We start from the raw sequence: 25,040 nt of genomic DNA, 5'->3' as shown, positions 1-25,040 counted from the left end.
GGGATGCCAGAGTCTATCAAACAAAGCTAGGACACTGGTGGTGATAGCTGGGACTATTTAGTCAAAATACTTTTAAAGCCATGAACAAATATACACAGTTAATGAAGACATACTTAAAGAATGTTTGTATCCATAATTGTCAGTAATGATTTTGATTTTCAGAAAGTATTGTGTTTAAGTGATGTGTAAATGACCACATTCTGTTAATAAAGAATGTTCTGCCTGTATTTATGCAATATCTATGAGCCTGCTGATGGTTTTCTGTTTGAACTCTTCCTCCTAGACAAGCAAACAAGGTTTGTAGAGAAATCTAACCAATGGTTCATTATAGCACCCAGTGTAAGGCATAGACCACAACAAATATAGGCAGGAGAGCAAGCAGTAACTGGGGAGCATTTTGCCATGCTCTTTGGTTCTTTAAAGGGGTTATCATACAACAGAAGCAACATAGTAAGTTAGGTTGAAAAAAAGACACACATCCTTCAAGTTTTAACTTATGTCTATATTAAACCTGCCTAACTGCTAGTTGAACCAGAGGAAGGCAAAAGAAACCCCCTTCTGAAGCCTCTCTAATTTGCCACAGAGGGGGAGAAAATTGCTTCCTGACTCAAAGATGCCAATCGGACTGGTCGATGGATCAACTTGTATTTAATTTTTTTTTAATAACCCTGTATTTATTCACTTGCTAAAAAACCATCCAACCCATTCTTAAAGCTACAGAGAGTGGTGTCTGTTTAAAGACTGATCCTATGGGGAAAGTCGGTCTGTACATTTTATATTAGACAAATACAAAGGAACAAAAATATTGACTCTCAAAGAGCCCAGTCTATTTTCAGTACAATGAAAAACAAACATTGATTTATTTGGATTAGCAATTAGATGTTTTCAAATGTTCACATTGCTAAATCTTTTAGTATAGATGTTTGTATCAATTTATCTAAGATGCTAAAATACTGTAAGTAACATGTCTCAGCTAGGTTCAGGAAAGAACCAGATTTAAATGTTTGTATGGAACTTGTCATGCAGCTCGTTCCAGCAACTCCAACTTCTGTATTCTAAAAATAAACACAGATATTAATATTAAAACAGGCCACAATTCTTATCCAAGTAAACTGAAAATATTAACAAAATGTTTGTTCTGGACATCACTTAACTTACCTATTATTGCAGAAAATATACTTCAACTTTTAAAATAATGTACTGGGTCATTTCTTGTTCAATGGAACATGTACTGTATGAAAATGAAAGAATGAATTGTATATGTTATGTGGGAGAAAATATTATTGAACACAGTGAAACACTTTGCCAAAGTTCGGACAGACCGAGTGAAACGCGTGTCAGGTGCTTTTAGTTGTGGGGGTAGACAGGCAGGCTGATAGGCAATGTGAAATCATCCCCTGTGTTGATGTGAATAATTGGGGGCGGGTGTTAATGTGTTGAGTGGCTGTGGGCTGGGTGTTAGAACCAACACCAAATTCTGTTAATACACTTATGAATTGGGAAGGATGGGCTGACAAACACACCTTGCTCCATTTCTTTGATATATCAGTAAGTTTTAGTTATGACTGAAGGTGAATTCAAGATCTCAGCCCTCTTAGCCACAATTCCCTCCAGAAACCACCCCCCCAATACATCATCCCTATAGGAATATCGACTACTTTCTATCCAGCCTCTGCCCTCTGGTTTTTATTATTATTTTTCTTTTGACATACATTCATTTTAGATGTAGCATTAAATGTTTTAAAAGTTTTATTTTATTGTGAGTTACAAATCTCATTTAGCAGAAATGAATAGTGCAAATAGTGGATCGCTTGGTGTTTTTTTCCACTAGTCTATTTCTTAACTCTGCACTATGCTGACGTGGTGCAAATTTTAATGTTATACAAAGCAATAGCAACAAGGTAGCACAATGTTTAGCACTGTTTAGTCCTTGGTTTAATTCTATCCAGGGCACAACCTGCACAGAGTATGTCCTGTGTACTCATTGGAGCACATTCATGAAAACGGGAGTTCGAATCCCGAATGGGATAAATTCGGATTGGATACGAAAATTTCTGAAGACCGCAAATATCACGAATGTGCTTATGAAAAAATCGTATTAGTCATAAAAATATCATATTGGCGATCCGAAAATCATGAAATTTTCTGATTGATCGATCGTAAAATGCAGGAAAACCTTTCTGACTTTGATCCTTCTGTGCATGATTTTGAAAGCCTCCCATAGGGCTTAATGGCACTCTGCAGCTCCGACCTGGCCCAAGGAAAGTCACGATAACGAAGCTTGAATGAATCCGAAACTCTCGTACTCGGCGCAACAATGCGATTTTGTTGCGCACATTTTGTCGCAAAGTATGAAATAGTTGCGAAAAATCCAAAAAAGTTGCACAAGGTACGAAATTGTCGCAAAAATTACACTCATTACGAAAAAAACGCATTCGGACACATTCGGAGCTTTCGTGGATTAGTAAATGTGCCCCATTGTCTTCTGTTAAAATTGACCATAGTATGTGTGAATGCCATAGGGAATTTCAGTCCCTGCCCCAAATGACTGTAACTTCTAATGCAGTGATTCCCAACCAGTGGCTCATGAGCAACATGTTGCTCCCCAACTCCTTGGATGTTGCTCCTTGTGCCCTCAAAGCTTACTTTTACATTTTTCATTTGGACGCAAGTTTTGGAGGCATAAAGACCATGTGTACCGCCAAACAGTCTTCTGTAGGCTGCCAGTCTACATGGGGCTACAAATAACCAATCACAGTGCATACTGGTTCTCCCCTAGGAAATTTTTTTCATGCTTTTTTTATATTTAAATGTTGCTCATGGATAAAAAAGGTTGGGAACCTAATGGGACAGAGGCTGATGTGAATGATACTCAATATGTTGGTGCTATATAAATAACAATAAAAAAAATTAAATAATTTTTTGATAAGTAATTAACCACGGGGCTAAAATTTCATTAATAATACTTCCATGCATGTTTCTTGAATTATGCATTGGGAAAACTCTAGCTTAAATTTTATAAAAATAATAGTTGAGGCTACTTGTCTTGGTTTTTTTAAGATAAGATTAAATGGATCATTAAGATCGCACAAAACATTTCAATCATTTAGATTCTGTTAGATTAAGCCAGCCATTCTAACCTTAATGGCAATTGTGTCAAAAGAGGGAGATAGACAGAGCAACTCTGCAATTTTTTTGTGCTTTTATAAATAAAATACATATTAATTAAGAATAAAATGTAAATTATTTCAGGCCAGGAATAAAGCTACTGGAGAACTGGCAGCTGTGAAAATTGTTACAAAAGAACCTGGTGAGTACCTTAATGGAAAATAAACTATTTGTTACCCTATATGAATTTATTGTATGTGCCCATTCACTCTAACCCCTTCAATGAGACATATAGTGTAACTAAAATTTCCCCCCAGTCTTCTGGGGGGAAACATTTCACTTTATGAAAACATTTCACTTTATGAAATTAAACAGAATTTGGAAACAGCAGCTGAAAATGTTGCAGGCTCATATATTGAAGCTCCATATGGATCTGCTATGGTCCCTGTCTGTGTTTCAAATAAAGAATTGGTGTTCTTATGGTCCCTGCTAGGAACACAGCAGGAGGGGGATAGCCAATCACAGCCCTGCAGCTACCCAAGCAAAAACAGGCTTCAGTTTCCTATTAGGTCAGCCTAACTGTACTTATTCTATAGTGCAGTGCTCCCCTCAGCCTGGGAAAATGGCAGCAGGAAGTGGAACACATGGGTGGGAGAAATTTTAAATAAATCAGCCTGAAACAAAACAAAACAAAAAAACAATTTATAATTAAGAGTATAATGCCCTGGCACATTCTTTTTACACAATGTATCTACTTTCAGTACTTATACTAGAAACTCAGGGCTTCGTCTTTTGAACCTTTTTCTGCAACATTTTCAGTTGCTGTTTCCAAATTCTGTTTAATTTCATGAAGTGAAATGCTTTCTTTCATGGATAAAAACCAAATTATATAATTTTCTAAAATTGACATAGTTTTCTCTAAATTCGTTGGATTAGTTGGTAGTCATTGGTTCATTGTCTTGGATGAAGTGCAAGTGAGTCTGAAGACAGAGAAATAAAATGTTTCTTACTTCTTCTTTCTTTCTTATTTTCTGAAGTCATTCTGCTGTTTCAATGAATGGTTGTATTGTCAGTAAAGATAAGTTAGCCAATTTTGAAGGTAGATTTGCATGACCAAGCTTATTACCACCACCATGATATATAAATAGTTGCGAATGGTTTGCAATGTCTGTAGTTTGGTTTCTTCCTCATATCTGCATAGAACACTTTAAAGTCTGATGCTGGGTGACCAGGGAAAGTATCTTTCTGTGCTTTATCATAAAAACTGCCCTGTTTGGTGTAAATAGAGTGGTGGACATAGTGCAAATAGAGTGGTTATAAAACATTTGTAGAAGGATCTTGTTAGTGGATCATCCTCCTAATATTTACTTTTTACTGATGATGGAAATTCATAGGCTACGCACTGGAAGATACCTTGCTGAGGCATTTGGACTTAGTGCTTAAATGATAAACAAGGTTCAGTGTAGATGAATGCATGATTATACATACAGGAAATATATGTAATAACATTTACAAATTAAATCTTGGGAGGTCTTATAACTGAGTACAGATTTGCAAAATACGTGGCAACTGCTTATTGCATTTAAACAGAAGCTAAATCATACTTCTGTTTTTTTAGAATGCATTCATTGTGGTATATACAACAATGAATAACATCCATATTTGAATGCAGCGATCAACAACCAGTGGCTTGTAAGCAACATGTTGCTCACCATCCCCTTTGGTGTCACTCCCTGGGGCCTCAAAGTAGGTGCTCATTTTTAAAATTCTGGCTACCACATAGCTAATCACAGTCCTTATTAGGCATCCCCCAGAGAACTCTTTTTACATCTGAGTGTGGCTCATGACTTAATAAGGTTGGGGATCCCTGTTTTAATGTATCAGTTATATATGTGAATAAGCCAAGTTCCAACAGTTATTGTAAAAGGTAAGGCTGCTGTTAAACAGAATATGATATATGATATGAGTTTCTGTTAGTCAGGTGATGCTGTGCTTTGCTGAGCTGCAAAGGTTATCCCCACACAAGCAGGACCACACGATGCAGCCGCTATGGGGGCGCAGGCTGTACAAAAATGTTAATCTCATGACTGGGTGATTTGCTTGTGGTTCTGTGACTTTCTTATCAAAGCAGTTTCTCCTCCTCCACTCAATTTCAGTGTAGCACTCTTGTGTGATGTGTTCTATCTCCCCTTTTCATCTTCTTTCTAGCATCTTATTATGAAACCTGCACAGCCTTAAAAGCTGCATGATGGATCACCATTAAATAAAGGCTAAAGGCAGAGTCAGATGCATGTATCATCTGAAGCTATTCATTAGCAGAAGTGTATTAAATATGTGTGTGCATGTGTGGGTTTTTTGTTATCTTTTTGTTTACTATACTATAAGCTTTTACTGTTTATGCTAATTTGTTGTGTGTAACTAATTTGCTGTATGTAAAGGGGTAGTCAACCCAAAAAAAACTTTTTGCCTAATAAAAGAAAACTTAATTCTAAGAAACAATGCAGTATACATTTATTACACATTGTTAATGATTTTCAAGTTATTTGTATATATTTTTGCTATTTATATCAGCGTTTGTCTGTCCTTTTCTATTCTCTGTCCTGGTGGCTCTGACTTTTGAAACAATGTAACACACGTAGCAGATTAACAGACCAGTCTTTCAGTAGCAATACATTTACACATAATTTGTTATAAACTGATATTGAAAAGTTGCTTAGAACTGTTTTCTTTTATTAGGCAAAATGTTTTTTAGGTTGACATGTCCTTTAAAAATCATATATGATGTAGACAGTGGTATTCTAAGGCAATTTACCGTTAGTTTTCAGGGGCAAGGTTTTCTATGGATGAATTACTAGTAAATAATAACACAGACTGCAGTTAGAATGCAATGATGAATAGTAGGGGGCCTGGGCAGAAATATAAGAAATAAAAAATAATAATGATAAAATTAAAGACTTGGGGGCTGATTTAACAAAATGTGAGTTTAGTGCTTATTTGTCAAGCACGGTATTCCAAAATCCAGAACAAACGCTGATTTAATTGCAAGCAATTTCATGATCTGTATGATTTACCAGCAGCGATTTCAATTGCAGAGTATTTTCCCATGTGTCAGAAGAGAACTGTGAAATTGTTTTCTTTGACAATTCCGTTAGCTGTGTTTTACCATCATTTGTAAGGCTGATCTAATAAAGGATGTCAGAATTGCTGATATACAGCATCTGGTGATTATCCCATGTTAGCATATGCAATATAATCACTAACAGATGCATACATTAGACAGATATTGCCCTGCAAATATTGTAAAAGAGAACCTTGTTTCTTTTTATGTTGGCAGATGAAGATTTCTCTGTAATCCAGCAAGAGGTGCTGATCGTAAAGAGCTGTTCTCAAAAAAACATTGTGGCATATTATGGAAGTTACATGCAGTAAGGAGAAGCTAAAGCACCATGGTTTATTGACTCTAGTTGGGTGGGGAATGTTCTTTTTAAAATAGACTGGAAGATGATCAGAATAATCTGACATTTGTGTGTTCTATTTAATAGATAATGTTGCTAAATACAAGTTACCCTTAAAGGAACGGTAACACCAACAAATAAAAGTAATGAAAATATAATGCCCTGTACTGTTAAAACTGGTAAACAAACTGCTGTGTAGCCATGGGGGTAGGCATTTAGTCTAAAAAAAGTAAACAGGATAACAGATAAGCAGATAGAATCCCATTGTATTCTACTGAACTTTTCTGCTATCTACTAAGTAACCTGTACCTTTTCTCCTTTTTTCCAGACTAAATGGCTGCCCCCATGGCTACACAGCAGCTTGTTTACCTAAACTATAGTAGTATTACTGAAGCAAACACACCAGCTTTAACAGTACAGGGAAAAAGTATATTATAATTTCATTACTTATTTATTAAAGTTTAATGGAAACTTACTACAGAGTGGTCCTTCTTCCAGCACTTAGTATTAGAGTACAGATAATTATTGCTTTACAGACTGGAGAAATACAAAAACATAAAAAGTAATACTGTAATATTATTATAAATTATGAAGTTTTTCCATACTATCATCAACATATCACCAGGCTATACTGTGGTAGAAGGACCGCAGTTTCTAAGGATGGCTGTACAGGTATAGATGTCCTTATTTAACGAAGCTACGAAACAAGCAGATCTTTGCATGGTTTGCCTACCAAAATTAGACCCATCTGGAGAGGACCCTGGTTCTTTGTGGTATACACCAAATGGAAATTTTCCAGCCCTAGTGATTGATATTTAACAAAGTCCCCAAAATATATTGATCTGGGAGTCCATAAGTTTTTTTTTTTTTTTACAATACTGGCTAATTGGTCAAGAGTGGCTAAAGCTAGGTATACATTTTAAGATCCAGTCATTTGGTGAAGTATATAAACTTTACCCAATATGGCCACCAGCACTCTTTTACAAATTGGGATGAGGGCCAACTATTGGCTTATAATGGGTACATAGGAATACGAATAGGGAGAGGATCACATCAACTTGCTTAAACACTCTTCGACTGAATTTCTGGCCTGCCTGATGGATATCTGTCCAATTTGTATTCAGATATCAGGCTGTCGGTAGGGCTTCTTACATGGGTCATTAGTGGCCAACTTAGTCTGGAGAGGCCAGGTTGGCCAGGACAATCAGTATTGGTCCATATAGAAATCTTTGCAGTGCTGATAAAGGAGCAGAATTTAGCTACTGATTTGGTGACCTTTAACAGTCATGAGCCTATTAGGTTACTTGCTAACTGATATCTGATAAGGTCTGCTTCAGAAATCAAAGAGGGTGGCTTGAAAATTCCATTTGCTGAAGACCAATGAAGACCACATCAGCCAAGGTGTCTGCATAGGCACCCCCATGTGATCTAACAGCTGACATGGGAAAAACAATCAGATTGGCCTATTTTGCTAAATCAGACAAAGATGTGCTATTTTCCCCCCTCTGAGTCAAATTGGAGAGGTTTTCCTTGAGATCAACTAGCAGTAAGGCAGGTTTCACATACACATAAAGGATTAAACTCGATGGACATGTGTCTTTTTGTACCTATGTTACTGTGTAATTTTTCTTCACTGAAATGTGCAAATTGTTTTAAGGGAAAACAATGTTTTTATTTTTATGCTTTAAGAATCTGTAACTCATAACTGCTCCGTATGGCTTATGGTATTAAGTAAGACAGTAAGACATGTATGTACCTCATGCCAGACAGGCGTTCTGCTGATATACTGCAACCAAATGTTAAGACTTTGTAAAGCAAGCAAGCATTATACTGCTTGTCATGAAAATGTGGCCAACATAGGATTTTTACTGTTACATGAATGAAAAATCATGGCTGCTCCCTTTTCATAATGACAAATATGCACATATATAATGTTCCATTTGCAGAATATGATTTACTGAAGATTTATAGAAAAACCAAGTAAATATAAAGCCTACTTATAAATGGGGTTTTGTAATTTTAGGAATAATGTATCAATGTTACATTGTTATAAGTACACTTATTTAGACAATACTGAAAGAGTATACTGATACAGATTCACATAAGAAAGAAATTACATGGGCAATGTCTTCTCTTGTGTCTCTTTTATATTAACAGAAGTATGTTCTTACAAATAGAGCATAAACATACATTCTACTAAACATAATACATGAACCACATAACATTGCCTTTTCATCTTTCTGCTTTCTTGAGTCCCAATCTGAATAAGAGCTAACAATATCCTGTCTCAAAAACATGAAACCACAGCAGAGATTATGGCCATTTACAAAATGATATGTCTTTAGGCAGAAAACTATTTTTAAAAGCATGTTTACATAAGAAAGAAAATGTACCACAGAAAATATTTTTGCATCAGTGACCTTTGGGTACCTGCAAAAAGGGTCACTCACAGGGGGCCAAAGGCTATAAGTGCAAGAATGGGGTAACGGATGCACTCTTGGCAGTCTGTCTTGCATTCTCTGTGTTGCACTGACACACCTAATGGGTTTACTTGCCCACTGACATCTAAATTGGATGCACTGCAAGTTGTTGGTGTCATATAAAAGCCCTAAGCCAGTGGAAGGGGGAGTTTCCTTATCTAAAGTTAGGTTGATTGAAAGTTGACAGTAAATGCTTATTAATAGTCTTATATATGGCTGGTATAGGAGCAGGACTATTACTACCTTGTTTCATGTATCCATACATTCTTTATGGCCTAAGCTGGGCCTAATCAAGAAAGGCTAAATACCTCTTCTCTACAATGAGACCAGTTTTATTTTCCAGGAATTATGACAGGTATCAGTTATGACAGGTTATTGCTGTGAATGACATCATTATTAACTGCATGTATGCACTACATATTCTAAGTGGCAGCAAATACATGCAGCCTCTGTGCATCTCAGTGCTGTAGCCACTTCTTAAAGAACCACTGATACCGTAAGTAAAACAGATGTAATGTCCAGTTTGAAGACAGTGGTGATTCTGGTGAGGATTTCATCAAAACAGACAATCTTTTTTAAAATAAGTAATAGGACCTGAACAGTATAAAACAAACTGTCTATACATTTATTTACAGACACAAAACACCAAATCCTAGCTCAACCTAAGTGCTTCCTGTGGTTAGGAAAATAATAGTTCTTAAACAACCACTACTTAAAGTTAAGCACCTTAGTAATGCTTCAATAATACATGTATAATATACAAGTTGCATTTGGTTAACTTAGTTAGTTGTGTAAGAGAATCCTGTTAATTTTTTGACCTCTGTCAAAATGAGCTCCTTGAACTTCCATATAGTTGAGTGTAGTGAGTGCAGTAGTTGCTCCTGTTGATGCAGACTGATGATATTGATGCAGAGGACAAAAGGCCATATGCATTCAGCATTAGCGAACTTGTGCTCCTAACAAATACTGTCACTATCTTTGATCTATTTTCCACAAGAAATATTAAGAAATATCAATTATCTGCATATTTTGCATAGTGTGAGAATCTTTTCACAACTTTTTACCTCTGTCAACAGAATTTAAGAAGTTGTTGACATGTTTGGCCAACAGGATAAAATGGTTTTCCACTACTCGAAACTAGATAATACTTTCAGGAGAAATAAACAATAGGAGAATTAGGGAAATGCCGAAGGGCAATGACACTCAGGACAAAGTGTCTTTAGTTTCTTTCCCACTCAGGGTCGGACTGGGCCGCCAGGACACCAGTAAAAATCCCTGTGGGCCCTGGTGGCCCAGACCCGACCCTTGTCGGCGCTCCCCTTTGCCTGACCGTTCCTCCCCTGGCGCATTAAATTTTCGCACACTCAGGAGGATGTCAGGTGGGGGACCCTACGGGAGGGGTGTTAGGGGACGTGGCCCGCAGGGGCACATGCAGGGCCCCTGGGGCGGGAGCCCCGGTGGGCCCTGCACCCCCCAGTCTGACCCTGTTCCCACTGGCAGGTATGATAATCCCTGATGGGGAAACATACCAGTCGCTCTAAAGTAGCCAGAATTATTAGGAAACTTTGGACTACTTGAGAAACCTGAAGCCAGGCTTATGTCTCCCCACCGGGGATTTACATTACTGAATATGTAGAAATGATTTTTCAGGACTTAAGTCCCCTTGATTGTTAGGTTTTTTTCTGAACAAAGATTTTTAGAATATTGGGAAAAGCTTTAATAAATATGAAAGAAGATCAACTAGCATTTTAACAGGGAAAATAAACCTGTCCCTGAGTCACCATTATTTATTTATTTTATCCATTTGTTCTGAATAAATACTATCAAATGTTCTAGTGTTTCATAACACATTCAATAAAAACCTATTTGGAAAATACTTTGGTTTACTTAATGCTTAGTATATTTACTTATACTTCATAACTATATGAATTACTGAACAGAAGACATATGTCACAAAAAACTGTAGTACAGTCTTTCCCCAGCTCTAACCCTGCAAAAAAGCATATTGATAATCTTACTTTCACTTTATTTTAGAATATACTGAATTCATATAATTGCACTATATCTGCTTATGTGGAAATCTATTAGCTGTCTGACTCTTCTTTTGACCCAATGAAATGCCCTTTTAGATAAAAATCATTAACTGTAGACGTCATGGTAAAATGTCAAATTATCATATGTAGTACAAAATAAAATAAAACTATACACCATTTAAAGGGAGATGAAATAACAGGTTGGCACCGGCACTATTTTCAGCTTCTGTGGAATGAATATGTTGTCAGCTAGGGCTTATTTCCTAGAATCTGTACATTCGAACTGGCTTGTCACTTTTGCTGGGGGGCATTCATGGTCACTCTGGTCTGTCTGCAAAGATTGTATAGGATCTATACGCCAGGGTGGCCTGGACAATGGGGTCTGCTGTACTGTAGTCCCCCCTCCCTGGCTTCTCTCCTACCTTTTTTTTTTTTTTTAAAACAGCAGTTTGGTATGGACTGGGACAGGGTAGGAGGGACTGTTTGTGCCGGACCCCTCGGAAGATTTTTTGCAGGGGGGCCTGGCAGTACCAAGTTACGCTACTGATAGATCCACTGAGATACAGCATTTGTTAGTTATTGGTAAGGTTTATATTCTCTTAATACTGCTATAAATATTTAATAAACATATTAATATTGATTATTCTGACCAAGGAGCCTTATATTTGCATATATGTATATATGAGTGGGAGCTTTCAAACTTTCCATGTCATTGCAAGCAGGTAAATCTCATCCAAAATAGTAGAGTGTCTGTTGTATTGTTACTATTTTTGAATGCAACAGAAGTTAATAGGATTGGTAGGATTGGACTACATCGGTAGTCCAATTGGTAGGATGCTTTGACTTTTAATTATGACAGTGGGAAAGCAATGTCTGTAGTTGATTATTTGGTTTAGTTTATTTTCGCCTAAATTTTCAGAGAAAACAAGCTATGGATTTGTATGGAATACTGTGGAGGTGGATCACTACAGGACATTTACCAAGGTATGGTTTTTCCTTTTGCATAGATTTCCAAACCCAACCTAAAGGTCAGTTTAGCATGAGATTTTAAGTGATTACTGTAATGAAAAAATGCTGGGCTCTGACTAAATGGAGGGGATGGCTGAAGACCAAAGGTTGCCTAGATTTATCTCTAGATTTTAGAAGGAGAATAGACCTTTTACCTAGGGAATAGGGCACTGATAGCAACAATTTGCTTATACAGGTATGGGATCCCTTATCCAGAAAGCTTCGAATTATGGAAGCTCATTTCCCATAGACTCCATTTTAATCAAATAATTCAGAATTTTAAAACTGATTTTGTTTTTCTCTGTAGCAATAAAACAGTACCTTGTAATTGATCCCTACTAAAATATAAATAATCCTTATTGGATACAAAACAATGCTATTGGGTTTAATTAATGTTTTTTTTAGTAGACTTAAGGTACAGAGATCCAAATTACGGAAAGACCCCTTATCCGGAATACCCTTGGTCCCAAGCATTCTGGATAATGGGTCCTATACCTGTAGTAGCTAAATAGTAGCTTATATAGTTAATAAAATATTTAGATTTAAATGGATACATTCATGACAGTGTGTTACTAGGGTTCACTCTAAAGTGTGTTTTATATTGATTACTTTCTAATTATTTTCTTATGTTATCCTCTAGTGACAGGAGCCCTCTCAGAACTACAGACGGCCTATGTTTGCAGGGAGACCCTGCAGGTGAGATAATGAGTCAGGGCCCAATAATTGGAAAAAAAGTGACACTAACTTTGTGCAGAGAATAAGCTGTAGCATTAGTGAACCTCCAATTTAAAGCAGGGGTGTCAAACTCAATCACATAAGGGGGCCGAAGTCTAAAACACAGGCTAAGAAGTGGGCCAAATTTTTTATTAAAATATTTAGTCTTAGTAGAAGGATAGATCCTCTCCCCACCCTGAAACACTCCATACCTGTGTAGTTGCTACTGGCAGCAGGTGCAGGGACTGTGGAAGCATCTGCTTTTGTTCTGCCCTGCAGGGTGCATGGTGCAGAATGACATAATACGCACCACACACCCTGCAGGGCAGAATGTAAGTGGACACTTGGAGCGGCACTTGGATTGGGGCAGCGCAATCAGGAGATTGGAGCGGTTGGACTGGGGGGCTGCATGGTCAGACATAGTCACCACAGGCCACATAAAGCAGCCAGGTGGGTTGGATTTGGCCTTGTGTTTGACACATGTGATTTAAAGGAGAAGGAAAGTCAAAATCTATTAAGCACACAATTAAATAGTACTACTATTGCTGTGTAAAAACGCTATATTCCTGGCTTGCCTAATGAAAGATTTACAGAGATACACTGCTACATTCTACATACTTGTTTTAGTGAATGGCGCCGCCATCTTTAATAAGGCATGCCCACCCCTTTCCCTCACTGTCTCTACTGTGCAGGCGCCCCCCAACATCCTCCCTGCGCCCCCCCCCCGCGTCCTTCTGTGTCTCCCACCCCCAGCAGCTGCGTTCTTATATGTATCAGATATCTGTATCCATAACATACATCCTCGTCTGCACAACCCCTCCGCCAACCCCCCTCTTGTCACACACCACCAGCTCGGAGCTGTTCGCAAGTCCTCTGTTCGCTAGTCCTTAAGTCTGGGAAGGAGAGAGGCATCATGGGATGTTTATTCACACAGTTCTGTTTTTTTGTCCGGTTTGGCTTCAGAACCTGTAAACCATCACTATATGGGGAGACTTAAGGGCACCTTTGAGACAATGGATGGTAAGCCTGCAGCTTGAGATTAACTCTTTTGTAGCCTTTCCTTCTCCTTTAAAGAATAGTTTCCCCTGATAGCATAGCCATTTACCAGTGCATTGGTAGTACTGCTTTCAGTGTGCTTTCATCTACATTATACAATGGAATTTATTAGGTATGTATTGCAAAAGAGATGTGTAATTTCATGTCTAGTGATGAGCGAATTTTTGGATTCACAACGAATTTCCACATTTTGCCATTGGCGAATTGTTTTGCAAAATTGCCGAGAAAAGTCACAGCGGAAAAATTCGTAGCGTGGATTTTTTTTGTTGCACATCAAATTGGGCGCAGTCGCTGCAAACTGAGTGTGGTCGCGTCAAAAATGGGCGCGGTTGACAAAAGAGATGCGGGTGACAAAAAAATTGTGCGATAAATGCGTTTCGCGAATTTTTCGCTGTTTCGCGAATTTTATGGCAAAGCGAAACGGGACAGATTCGCTCATCACTATTCATCTCTTCAACCTAAGCTATCAGTTTCATGTGGATGAAAGGATGAATGAACAGAATAGATAACAGATAGTTAGGTATGAAAATAGATAAATGATAATTGGATGCTGTTGAACATTTGAAACTGACAAACACACATTCATTGCCTTGTCTCCCTGCAAACAGGGTCTGTCTTATCTGCACAATCAAGGGAAGATTCACAGAGATATCAAGGTGGGTTTAATAAATATTTTGTAAACCTTCAATTTCAATATGGCTACAAACGACAGATTTTATTTACTGTACTTACAGCACCAGTCTAAAGTTTCAGCATCTCAATAGCAGCTATGATCCAGGACTTCAAACTTGTCACTGGAGCTCCCCATCTTGGAAAGTGTCTACAACACTCACATGCTCAATTCTGATGCTTATTGCCTGGTTTCTGAGCTGCTATGCAGTAATTATCTGTATTAATTACCAGTCAGCCTTATATTGTGACATTTCCATTCTATATATACAGTATATTGTGAGTCGGTCCCTAATCTCAATAACTGACAGCAACACAGAGCATGTGCATTGAATCAGCAGAAAAGAAGATGTGGAGCTACTGGGGCATCTTTTGAGATACAGATCTTCCCTGCTAAAGGGCTGTGGTTGCCTTGGGCTGGGACAGAAGCCCAAAACATAATATGCAACATTTCTGCCCTGCTTCTTATTTAGGCTTCAGTTCTCCTTTAACTGAGTGGAGCAAAGAAAACAATTAAGTCCATTAGTCCATTGTGATTAGAAAAGTCCCAAAGAGTTAGTAATTAATAGTAACAATTAATAGTAAAATTTCTGCCCTACTTCTTACTTCTTAGTTAGGCTTTAGTTCTCCTTTAAACTACTAGCTCTCACTTTTTTTCCCCTTCCCTGTCTGTCTTTTACTTTAGGGTGCTAACATCCTTCTGAATGACAATGGAGATGTTAAAGTAGGTAAGTTAAATTTTTTGGGATAGCACTTGCATTTCACCCCCGTGGCTTTCGGATGTATCTTTCAAGTTTATGTCACATTATCATGTAAGATTATCCTTACATTGTTTAATAATGCTCTAACAAGAGATTTGTTTTCTAATTTTTGCAGTGATTTGGGTTCGTTAGGCAACAATTAGGTCATTGTCCAAGAAACCCAAATCATTTAAAGAAAATTATCTTGAAGAATAAAGAAGTATCTTGAAGAATAAAAAAGCCATAAGCACTCACAGAAATGCTGCATTGACTTCTCTGTCAAAAGATTTGTTGTGTCTGTAATTCCTGTGCCAGAGACACACAGCTCTCTGCTCTCTCCACTCTCCTGCTCCCCCCCTCCCTCAAGAATGCTAAGAACTCACCCCCCCCCTTAGGAATGTGGATCTGAGCCAATAAGCAGGAAGCTGACTCATAGTCTTACTAACTGAGCATGTTCACTTGGTCTCGGTGCAGGAGTGAGGCATTATGGGAACTTTCTTTACACAGCTTAGCGTTTTTTCTTCCTGTTTGGCTTATGATTATCTGAATTGGAGAAATATGGGGAGACTTAAGGGCACTATTGAGACAACTGAAGGTATGCCTGCAGCTTGACATTAACTCTTTACTAGCCTTTCCTTCTCCTTTAAATGTTTTCCTGGGCAAATTTGCACCTGTGCGGTATCCAATGGCATCCAACCAGATGTTTTTTGCTTTTATTAATGCTTTTATAAATGCTTTTTTGCTCCATGTCATTTAGGCTGTAGGAAAATGTCTAAGGCTTATAGTACTGTAGTTACACAGACAACACAGACTACATATTGCAATTAGCCCACTGTGTTTAGTAATTTGGACATTTTATAAAGGAAGGGTGTTACATTACATGCCCAGTTACTTAGAAAAGTTAATGTGTTTATGCACCTTTTCTACACAAGCCTTAGTGAATAAGCTTATGTCAAAAAGGGGGGATATATTTTCCCTTTAAGAACGTAAGTAAGTGGTTGGCTTTTAGCATGTGGTCTGACCTGTATGGTACTCTGGTACTCTTGTATGGCACTACTTAGCAAACAAGGTAAAATTAACCATTAGGCAGGGGTGCAATGAAGCTGTGACCACAAAATTCATACAGACAGCAACAAGAGGTCCTCTGCACTCATCCATAATCAATATATATATAGGAGGGGGAGGTCACAGCCTCATTGCAACCCCACCTAATGGTTAAAAATTTAGTGGTAAGCAAAACTTTCCCTTGTTTACTATAGTTTATACAGAAGCAGTGGCAAGCTTCTAGGTGCCATAGGCAACCCGGTCAGCCACCTCGCCCCCCACGTGTTTTTTAGTCGCCCGCGCGGGGGTGGGTCGCAATGCGATAGATCATTGCCCTCACCCCTAAAGAGAGCGGACTAGGGGTAGGCAGTCAGGTGATCCCAGTGGAGCCAATAAAAGGGCAACCATTTGGGGGTGTTAACCTTGAAAGCAAACAAGTTGCAGGAAAAACTTTGTCCCTTTGTTAAATTAATATTAAAGAAGTAAAATTCTTAACGAATCAGATAAAAGTGAGTGCAGGGCTGGCCAGAACGGGGATGAGTTTGACGTAGTTGGCCAGCTTAAAGTATGTTGCAAAATATGGACAAACAATCCCTGTTTTTGCTTAAAGGGGAGAGCATTTCTTGGCAGCTTAATGCATAGAATAATGCATAGTCCTATATATGTTCATTATGTGTGAGTGCAAAGGACCTCTTGATACTCTGACTTGTATGGTACTCTGACTTGTATGGTACTCTGACTTGTATGGTACTCTGACTTGTATGGAACTCTGGGCAATCAGCATCTGGTCAGACAGATGCCATAAGTGTATGGCCACCTTTGTATTTTTACGTTTGTTAAAATGATCGTAAAATGAGCTGCGGCTCCACTTTTTTAGAAATTTCTTGTCAGGACAGTATTGCCAAAATTGGGCCCAAAATCTGGGCATGGATGGCCAGCTTAATATATGAATATAGCAGAAGACAGTATAGGTTAATGGGATAAATTGCATTTTCTCTGTTGGTGTTTTTGCACAAAGTCAGATCTCTCCTGTACCTGTCCAATAAATGAAGCAACAGAAATAAATATTATCGACTGGTCACTGCACACACAGGGCATATTCTGGCCATAATTGTATATGTTTGCATTTTCTCCCCAAAATCTGCTACATGTGTACAGTGACAGAGGGTCACATTTATTCCTGTTAGTGGCAGTGTATAGTCTTGATAGACACAAAAACAACAACAGAAAAGTCATCAACATGACTGCCATGGGTTAAATTGTTAAAATAACATAAGCTACGAATTTTGTTTCTATCTGCCGTAAACTATGTCATTATAAAAAAACAGCTCCAAACCACATAGAAAAGAAATATATTCAGCAAATGATCACGTAGAAGTCACAGTTCACAACAAGGGTGGAGGAATTGGGGCAGAGAAATTCTGGTAAGGTTAAAAGGAAGATGGTCTGGTTATGGGGGAAGTTGACTCACGATATGGAGGGAGCAAGTTAACATCTGTCTGGTAAGAGGATGGGATTTTAGTAAGCAAACAAATGGGGTTTTCCCACACACTTGAAGTTCACAGAAACATTTTGACAGTGTTTTTGAAAATGTTTAATAGAAAAATTACAAACGCTCCTGTATTTCTACACTTATATTGGGATCCAGTTATTTCCAGTGTTTGCCTACAAAACACAAACAGGGTTGGAATGTGTATGCAGGTTGCAGTGAAAACAGTAAATAATGGTTAGGCTGACTTTACATGACTATGTTCTGAATCAATGTAAAAACACATTCTTTTGGCTTACTTCCCTTTCTTCTTCTTTCTTACTCATCAAAACCTCAAACCATTTCTTATTTTGTTGCACAGCGGATTTTGGGATTTCGGCTCAGCTCACTGCAACTTTTGCAAGGAGAAAGTCATTTATTGGGACACCTTACTGGTAATATGTGCATATATTTTTCTCTTTGCAAATTGATAGAATATGCTACAGTGTTAACTAATGGCAGAGCAGGAATATCTGAAGCTTTTTTCTGCACAAAGCAGCTTTAGAATTATTTATATATAGATTTATAAACAGAATTTCTAGATGTTATTGCTCACTAGCTCTGTAAAGCTCCCCATACCATCAAGAAGATGATCTTTTTCACAGACAAATAAAGGATTAATTAAGAACCGCCTCCTGTGGAGGGGAGGGACAGGAGTGAGGGAGTACAGCCAGGGTGTCCAATACCAGTGTTGGGCCTGGACAGACAAATACCTTCCGATGGTCTTGATTCACTAACCTTGACCTAGGGGGCCTCCCAGCAGCTGACAGGTCTGATGATTCTATTGCTTGTCCCCGTATAAATCAGCAGCCTCAAAAATGTAGGGGGGAATGCTTGTATCTAAAGATGATCACAGTGAAAAGATTATTCAAGACTGTTAAAAATGTCCACAAGCACAAAGTAGATCAATCTAATGAGCTGTAATCAGCAGCCATCAATAATTGAAGCAGTAGTGAAAAATAAAAATCAAAACATCATTTATTAGGACAAGAAGAACAGCCTAACGCATTTCATTCCTTCTGGGGCACTCATAGGCTGTTGTTATGGTCAGGCTAAAATTGTGCAGCTGATGAAAACTGACTATGGATTCTTACGGACCAACTAGCTGACTGGCTGACCGGCCAATATGACTTTTATATAACCAATTTTCACATTTCGGTAACTTAGGCTATGTCTGGCCAGCATTACATGTTTATCTGCATATTATGACCAGTAATAACTAACATAAGGCTTACAAATCTGAGTTGCAAATGATTTCAGCATCCTTATGTTCCTCTAGCATAAAGTGCTAAGATTTGTGCCAGCTTGTTGGTAGTAGGGAAAAAAATATGGGCTAGCTTTTTGCACTATGGATCTGCTTAATAAGTAAGCCCTGGCAACTGCTGTTTTTCAAAGTAATTGTATGAGGAGGGAGGCAAATCACCTGATATCATTCAGTATCCAAAAGCTCAGAGAACATGGCTATCTGTTGTCTGTAGTTACTGTTAACAGATATCTCTTGCAGGATGGCACCAGAGGTGGCTGCTGTAGAGCTGAAAGGGGGCTACACAGAACTGTGCGATGTCTGGTCTCTGGGGATCACTGCAATTGAACTGGCTGAGCTTCAGCCCCCAATGTTCCACATACATCCCCTAAGGTAAGTGGCAGGGTGCTTTGTAATTTTTAAAGAAAATACCTGGTTAAGAAAAGGCTAACCCAAAGGCCGCACATGAATTCATTTCTGGGTGTAAAATATTTTATACACTTTACCATATGCTTAGGGCTCTCTAAAATTGTTTGGTTCCATCTTTGGCTTTAAAAGAAAGTGACACCAAAATGTGAAATATTTATTTATGGATTAGATTTGTCTGTCCAGCAGTTGCAAAAATATATGTGTTGGCGGCTTCTATATAAAGTCCTAAGATGTTTTTATGTCAGTGGCCCTTAAATAAGATAAATAATGTACAAAGCTTTCTAATAATGGAATTAATGTTGTCATTTAACAAAGAAATAAAAGAAATATTTGCTTATTTATTTTTAGTACAAGGGCATATTTGTATGGTATTTTTCATTTTGGTACATAAGAAAAAATAAGTTGTAGCTGTTATGGAAAGTGCACCCAACATGCCCCCAACAACATCCATATTATATTCATAGACTTTTAAGTCTAATGCACACATTGATTTGTGTACCATAGGCCTAAGGCCATAGAAAATGTGTTTTATGGCTTTTTATGATGAAACAATTCTAGGTTGAGACAGTAATATTTTCCTAAATGTTTTGCCGCATGAAGCAAATGTTAAATAAATATACTTTCAGCTTTTAATATTTCCATTAATCTATAGGTGAAATCAACATAACAATAAAGTGTCCCTTTAAAGGGCCAATATACTCCCATGTTCAACATGAGCTTTTCTATTGTTGTATTACAAAACACCTATATCTATGATATTTCTTGAGCCAAACAGGTAATTAAAGTTAGTCCATGTTTGGTCCTTGCAATGGGGATAATTTGATCACCAGTATAAAACTCCCCTCCCTTCAAACTTATTGCAGCTATTTTGTAACCAGTAGTCCATTATGCAGAGGGATTATATGTGAACTGGTTGTCTAAGTATCTACCCCCAAACTTTTATACCCATGAGCCACATTCAAATAGAAAAAAGTGTCGGGAAGCAACACAAGCATGAAAAAGTTTCCTGGGGTGCCAAGGAGAGCTATAATTGGCTATTTGGTAGCCCCTATGTGGACTGGCAGCCTATAGAAGGCTCCGTTTGGCTTTAAACTGGGTTTTATGCAATCAACACTTGCCTCCATGCCAGAAATTCAAAAATGAGCACCTGCTTTGAGGCCACTGGGAGCAACATGTTGCTCACAAACCACTGGTTGGGGATCACTGATCTACCCCATATAAACCAAACATGGTTTGCCCTTTTTCGCTCAAGAAATGTCCTGGTCAAAACCGGATTGGTGGCAGCCCTAAATCCGGGTTACCAATCACATGCTTCCTACCTGCTGGTCACACACCTGTGGCTGTACCTGACATACACATTAAAAATCTGCTTGTTTGGCAGTGCTGGAATTGAACCTAGGACCCCAGACCTGCAAGTCAGCAGCGCTAAACATTGTGTCACCGTGCTTCCCATAGCAAAGGATATGTTACAGAATTCTCCTACTAACCTTCAAAGCCTTTAAGTCCTCCGTATCTTACTGGCTTGGTCTACTCTTGTCTCAGTTCATTCCTTGGCTTCTCCTCCATTCCATTTGCATCCCACATCCACTGCCAACTACCATCTTATACCTTTCTCCCTTGCTGCCATTTATAGCTACAGTTCCATCCCCACATTTCTCTGTAAAGAATCCTCCCTCAGCCTCCTAAAAACTATTGTAAATAGCAGCAATTACCTACCTAACTCTGCCTGTAAGTAACCTACTGACTTAAAGGGAGAGAACAGTGGCAGCAGCCTTGATGCCACCCTCTCTCTCCTGCTCTGCACTTACATTTTTAGCGGGTCCAGAGGGGGGCGCATTGCTAATGCAGAGAGCACTAATGCCCTCTTTGCACAAGCTGAGACAAATTTTTGATTTGAAAAACAAAAATTCAGCTCTTAAAGTTACCAGAGACAGCTTTTTGCCGCCCCTGGTAAATGGTAGCTCCTGGTAAAAGGTTCTCTCCTTGCCTTATGGCAGGAGCGTTCCTGTGGAAGAATACCCCTTGTTTAGTATAAAGAACTGTGTCTCTATTATATTTATATATACTACTGTATATGCTATTTGGTTGCTTTTTTCCCTTGTTTTTTCTATGTATGTGTGCTGTTACATTAAGGGGCAGATTTATCAAAATGTGAGAATTGAGTTTACCACAGAAAAACTTACGTACTTTCTATTTATTCCTATGGAATTTTTCTGGGTTAAACTCTAATCTCACATTTTGATAAATCTGCCCCTAAAATAAAATAAACTGTGCTGTTTTCTCAGAGTTCTCTTCCTAATGTCCAAGAGTGGATTTCAGCCTCCCAAACTGAAAGAGAAGTCCAAATGGTGAGTCTGTCTGCAGGAAGTGGGTTTTACAGTTAAAAAGGAACTAAGGTTATGTGGTTGATGTATGTGAATGTCAGTGTGGGCAGCGGGATGTTTATATATATATATATATATACAGTATATATATATATATATATATATATATATATATATACATGTATATATATACATGTGCATAAGTATATTGGTCAAATGTTTCTGCAATCTGCGGTGCAAAATTATATATTTCTATTGCATTTATCATATGTGAAGATATCTGTATTGCAAAAGCCATGGGACATCTATGTGCAGTACATTTAGCATTGACTGTGCATTCATATGCTGACAGGTTAACATCATACCTCATGTCTCCTACCTTGACTGACTGTTGTTCAGTGTCGGACTGGCCCACCAGGATACCAGGAAAACTCCCGGTGGGCCCAGGTGTCAGTGGGCCCTCCTGCTCCTGACCATTTGGCCTGTTTTATGGTCATTCCCTATTTCGGAATGGGAAGAAAGAGGAGAAATAGATGGAAGAATAGATGCTAGCATGTAAATAAAATACTAGGAGAGGTTGGGTGAGGAAAGGAGGAAAAATAATTAGGAAAGTGGGCCTATAATCTAAGGTTTCCTGGTGGGCCCCTGGGTTCCCAGTCCGACACTGCTGTTGTTTTTATAAATATATTCAGTACAGATCTTTTGAACCCCAATATTACTTTCCAATTAAAATGAGTAGAAAAGGTAAATCATTATGGTCTTACTGTTTTAACTTTCAGGTCAGCATCCTTCCACAATTTTGTAAAAGCTGCATTAACGAAAAGTCCAAAAAAGAGACCAAGTGCTTCAAAACTGCTATCTGTAAGTCATGGGGAGGGGCAGCTGGATGGGAAGGGTAGTGGGACTAAGCCAGAGTAGTTTCAATGGAAGTGTCTGTATGACCTGATATTACTTTCATCTTTACTTATTAGCATCAGTTTGTGGCTCAACCAACACTCAATGCTTCCCTCACTCAAGACTTACTGGAAAAACTGAGAAATCCAGAAAAACACAAAGATATTCCTAACCCAGATGAAGAAGAAGAGGCAGAGGTAAGACACTGTGAAAGAAAGCAGCAGAAAAGGCACAAAAAAGAATGTATTTAAAGGGACACCAATAAAATCCTTATTATATTTTTTTTTAAACACTCACAGTTATCTTGCACTTGAAAGAACCATATATCTTCTTTGGATGTTCTAATACCATTTATATAAATATGTTTTATAGCAAACAAAATAGTCCCATATGTCTCTCTACAGACAGTATGAAAACCTCTTAGAGCATATAGGACCCAGAAATATGTTATTTGCAGAAGCTGGAAAATATAAGCAATTAATTTGTAAAGTATTTAATACTTTTGATGTTACTGACCAGTTAACAGATATCTCATAACAGAACGTAGAATAAGAATTAAAGGCAATATTATAAAAGGAGAATTCTTAGTGGTTCTGGTGAAGGAAAAAAAAATTGAATTCAGTGTAGACATCGTGACTATCCAAAACAGGAGATACTGGGAAAGCTAACAAGGTTCACATACCATATGGTTCAATGCCATAATTACAGTCATCGTAGTGCCTGCTGTTAATATATTGTTCAGATAAGGCTGATGCCACACGTGGCGTTTTTACGCAGCGTTTTTTCTCAGCCTAAAAACGCTGCACAAGCCACACATGGCGTTTTTCAGCCTAGAACTGGTGACGTAAGCAAATCCCGTTGCCATGGTGCTAATAGTGCGAAATAGCAAAAAACGCCGCGTATTTCCGCTAGGTCTGGCAGCTGCCTTTGCGTATCCATAGGAATAGCTTGCTTTGCAAGTACTGGCGTATTTCAGCCAACGCTTGAAAAATCCGTGCTTAGGCGTTTTCTAGCGTATTTCCGCTTTGTGTGGTTTGCTGCGCGTCTTTTCAAGCTATTTCTATGGATGATGATATCAGGCGTTTTTCAGCCGCCGAGAGAATTAGAAAATACGCAGCGTAAAAACGCCACGTGTGGCATGAGCCTTAAGGGAACTCCACCCAAACACAACTTAAGCTTTTTAAAAAGTAAACATATTTTCAAGCAACTTTGCTTTAAACGTCAATTAAAAAATATGCAGCCTTTTCATGATTTTTAATGTAATAATATGGTTTGGGACAGTTACTGAAGCCTGGCCCCTGTTCTCCTGCTGATCTGGCTGACTATTTTGAGACTTTAAAAAAAATGTAACAGTACTGCCTTTAGCCTGTATGCTCTACATTATGTCAATAAGGAAAGGAACATCACAATGCAATGCATTGTGGGTTATGTAGTATTATATAGTCCTGCATGCTGTCTGTAAGCTGTGGAGAAGTTGCTACAATTTGTAACGTCAGTGTTTTAGTCTCTCCTTCCTAGCCAGGATTTCAAATGATGCAGAAAGAGAAGAACTGTTTTGCAGCTGGATTTCAGCAGATAAAAATTGTATTTATTCATACTTTTTGAAGAAATAAATTACAGTAATACATTTATTAAGGGTTTCTGTGTTTTGTGGAGCATATGTTGGTTCGGAAGCTGGAGTTTCTCTTTAAAGGTGATAACTGCTTTTTTTACTTTGGTGCAAAGGCTTAATCTCAGCTGATGCATACTGAGACATGATCACCATGACTTTTAGAATGGTAATAGATACTGCAGTTTCCATCTCAGAGTGCAAACATCATATATTAACAGGCATTGCCCACTTTCTCGCGCATCCTTTCGAAAAATCGCCACCCTAAAGCCACCCGATCCTCTTCAGACATTCAGTGTAAGTATTGGTGTTACTGACTTCTGTATAGAGATTGTGGACTATCTTGGGATTTATTTTATAAGTTAATAATACATATAATTCCTATTCTCCACAGTGCACCAGATCAATTTAAAGCAGATGGCAATAAGTAGCGAAGGAGATCCTGCATTAATATTGGTAATGAGCAATGCAACTTTTTATGATATGTGCAATTCATCTATCCATGGGGATATATCATATTAATATTTCAGTAAGCCTCAGTTGCTCTTAGGAATAAAATAAACATGATTGTTCTACAGTTTACACACTGTGTGACTGGCAAAAACAGGAGAGGAACCTTAAGCATATAGGGGTGCAAAACTCCAAAAAGCACTTGCATCGGGCACATGCATGCACTTTGCATCTCACGCTGGATTAAAAATCCCTC

The 25,040-nt window shown here is 38.2% G+C and overlaps 1 protein-coding gene across 3 annotated transcripts in view; it reads left to right on the top strand.

Annotated features, from left to right (window-relative positions):
* The window catches only part of map4k1 (mitogen-activated protein kinase kinase kinase kinase 1), a 55,024-nt gene that overhangs the window by 5,581 nt on the left and 24,403 nt on the right, over positions 1-25,040 (top strand). For all 3 annotated transcript variants that reach the window (XM_031891996.1, XM_031891995.1, XM_031891997.1), the window contains exons 2-14: positions 3,253-3,310; positions 6,443-6,533; positions 11,996-12,060; positions 12,725-12,780; positions 14,463-14,510; positions 15,209-15,251; positions 18,158-18,230; positions 19,340-19,471; positions 21,793-21,855; positions 22,611-22,692; positions 22,803-22,922; positions 24,556-24,631; positions 24,729-24,790. In XM_031891996.1, coding sequence (XP_031747856.1) covers positions 3,253-3,310; positions 6,443-6,533; positions 11,996-12,060; positions 12,725-12,780; positions 14,463-14,510; positions 15,209-15,251; positions 18,158-18,230; positions 19,340-19,471; positions 21,793-21,855; positions 22,611-22,692; positions 22,803-22,922; positions 24,556-24,631; positions 24,729-24,790 — 969 coding nt within the window. The remainder of the gene's footprint in view (positions 1-3,252; positions 3,311-6,442; positions 6,534-11,995; positions 12,061-12,724; positions 12,781-14,462; positions 14,511-15,208; positions 15,252-18,157; positions 18,231-19,339; positions 19,472-21,792; positions 21,856-22,610; positions 22,693-22,802; positions 22,923-24,555; positions 24,632-24,728; positions 24,791-25,040) is intronic.

The sequence above is a fragment of the Xenopus tropicalis genome, chromosome 8 (genome assembly GCF_000004195.4).
Source record: "Xenopus tropicalis strain Nigerian chromosome 8, UCB_Xtro_10.0, whole genome shotgun sequence".
NCBI lineage: Eukaryota > Metazoa > Chordata > Amphibia > Anura > Pipidae > Xenopus > Xenopus tropicalis.
The sequence above is the reverse complement of the archived record's forward strand: the minus strand, read 5'-3'. Positions and strand labels throughout refer to the sequence as shown.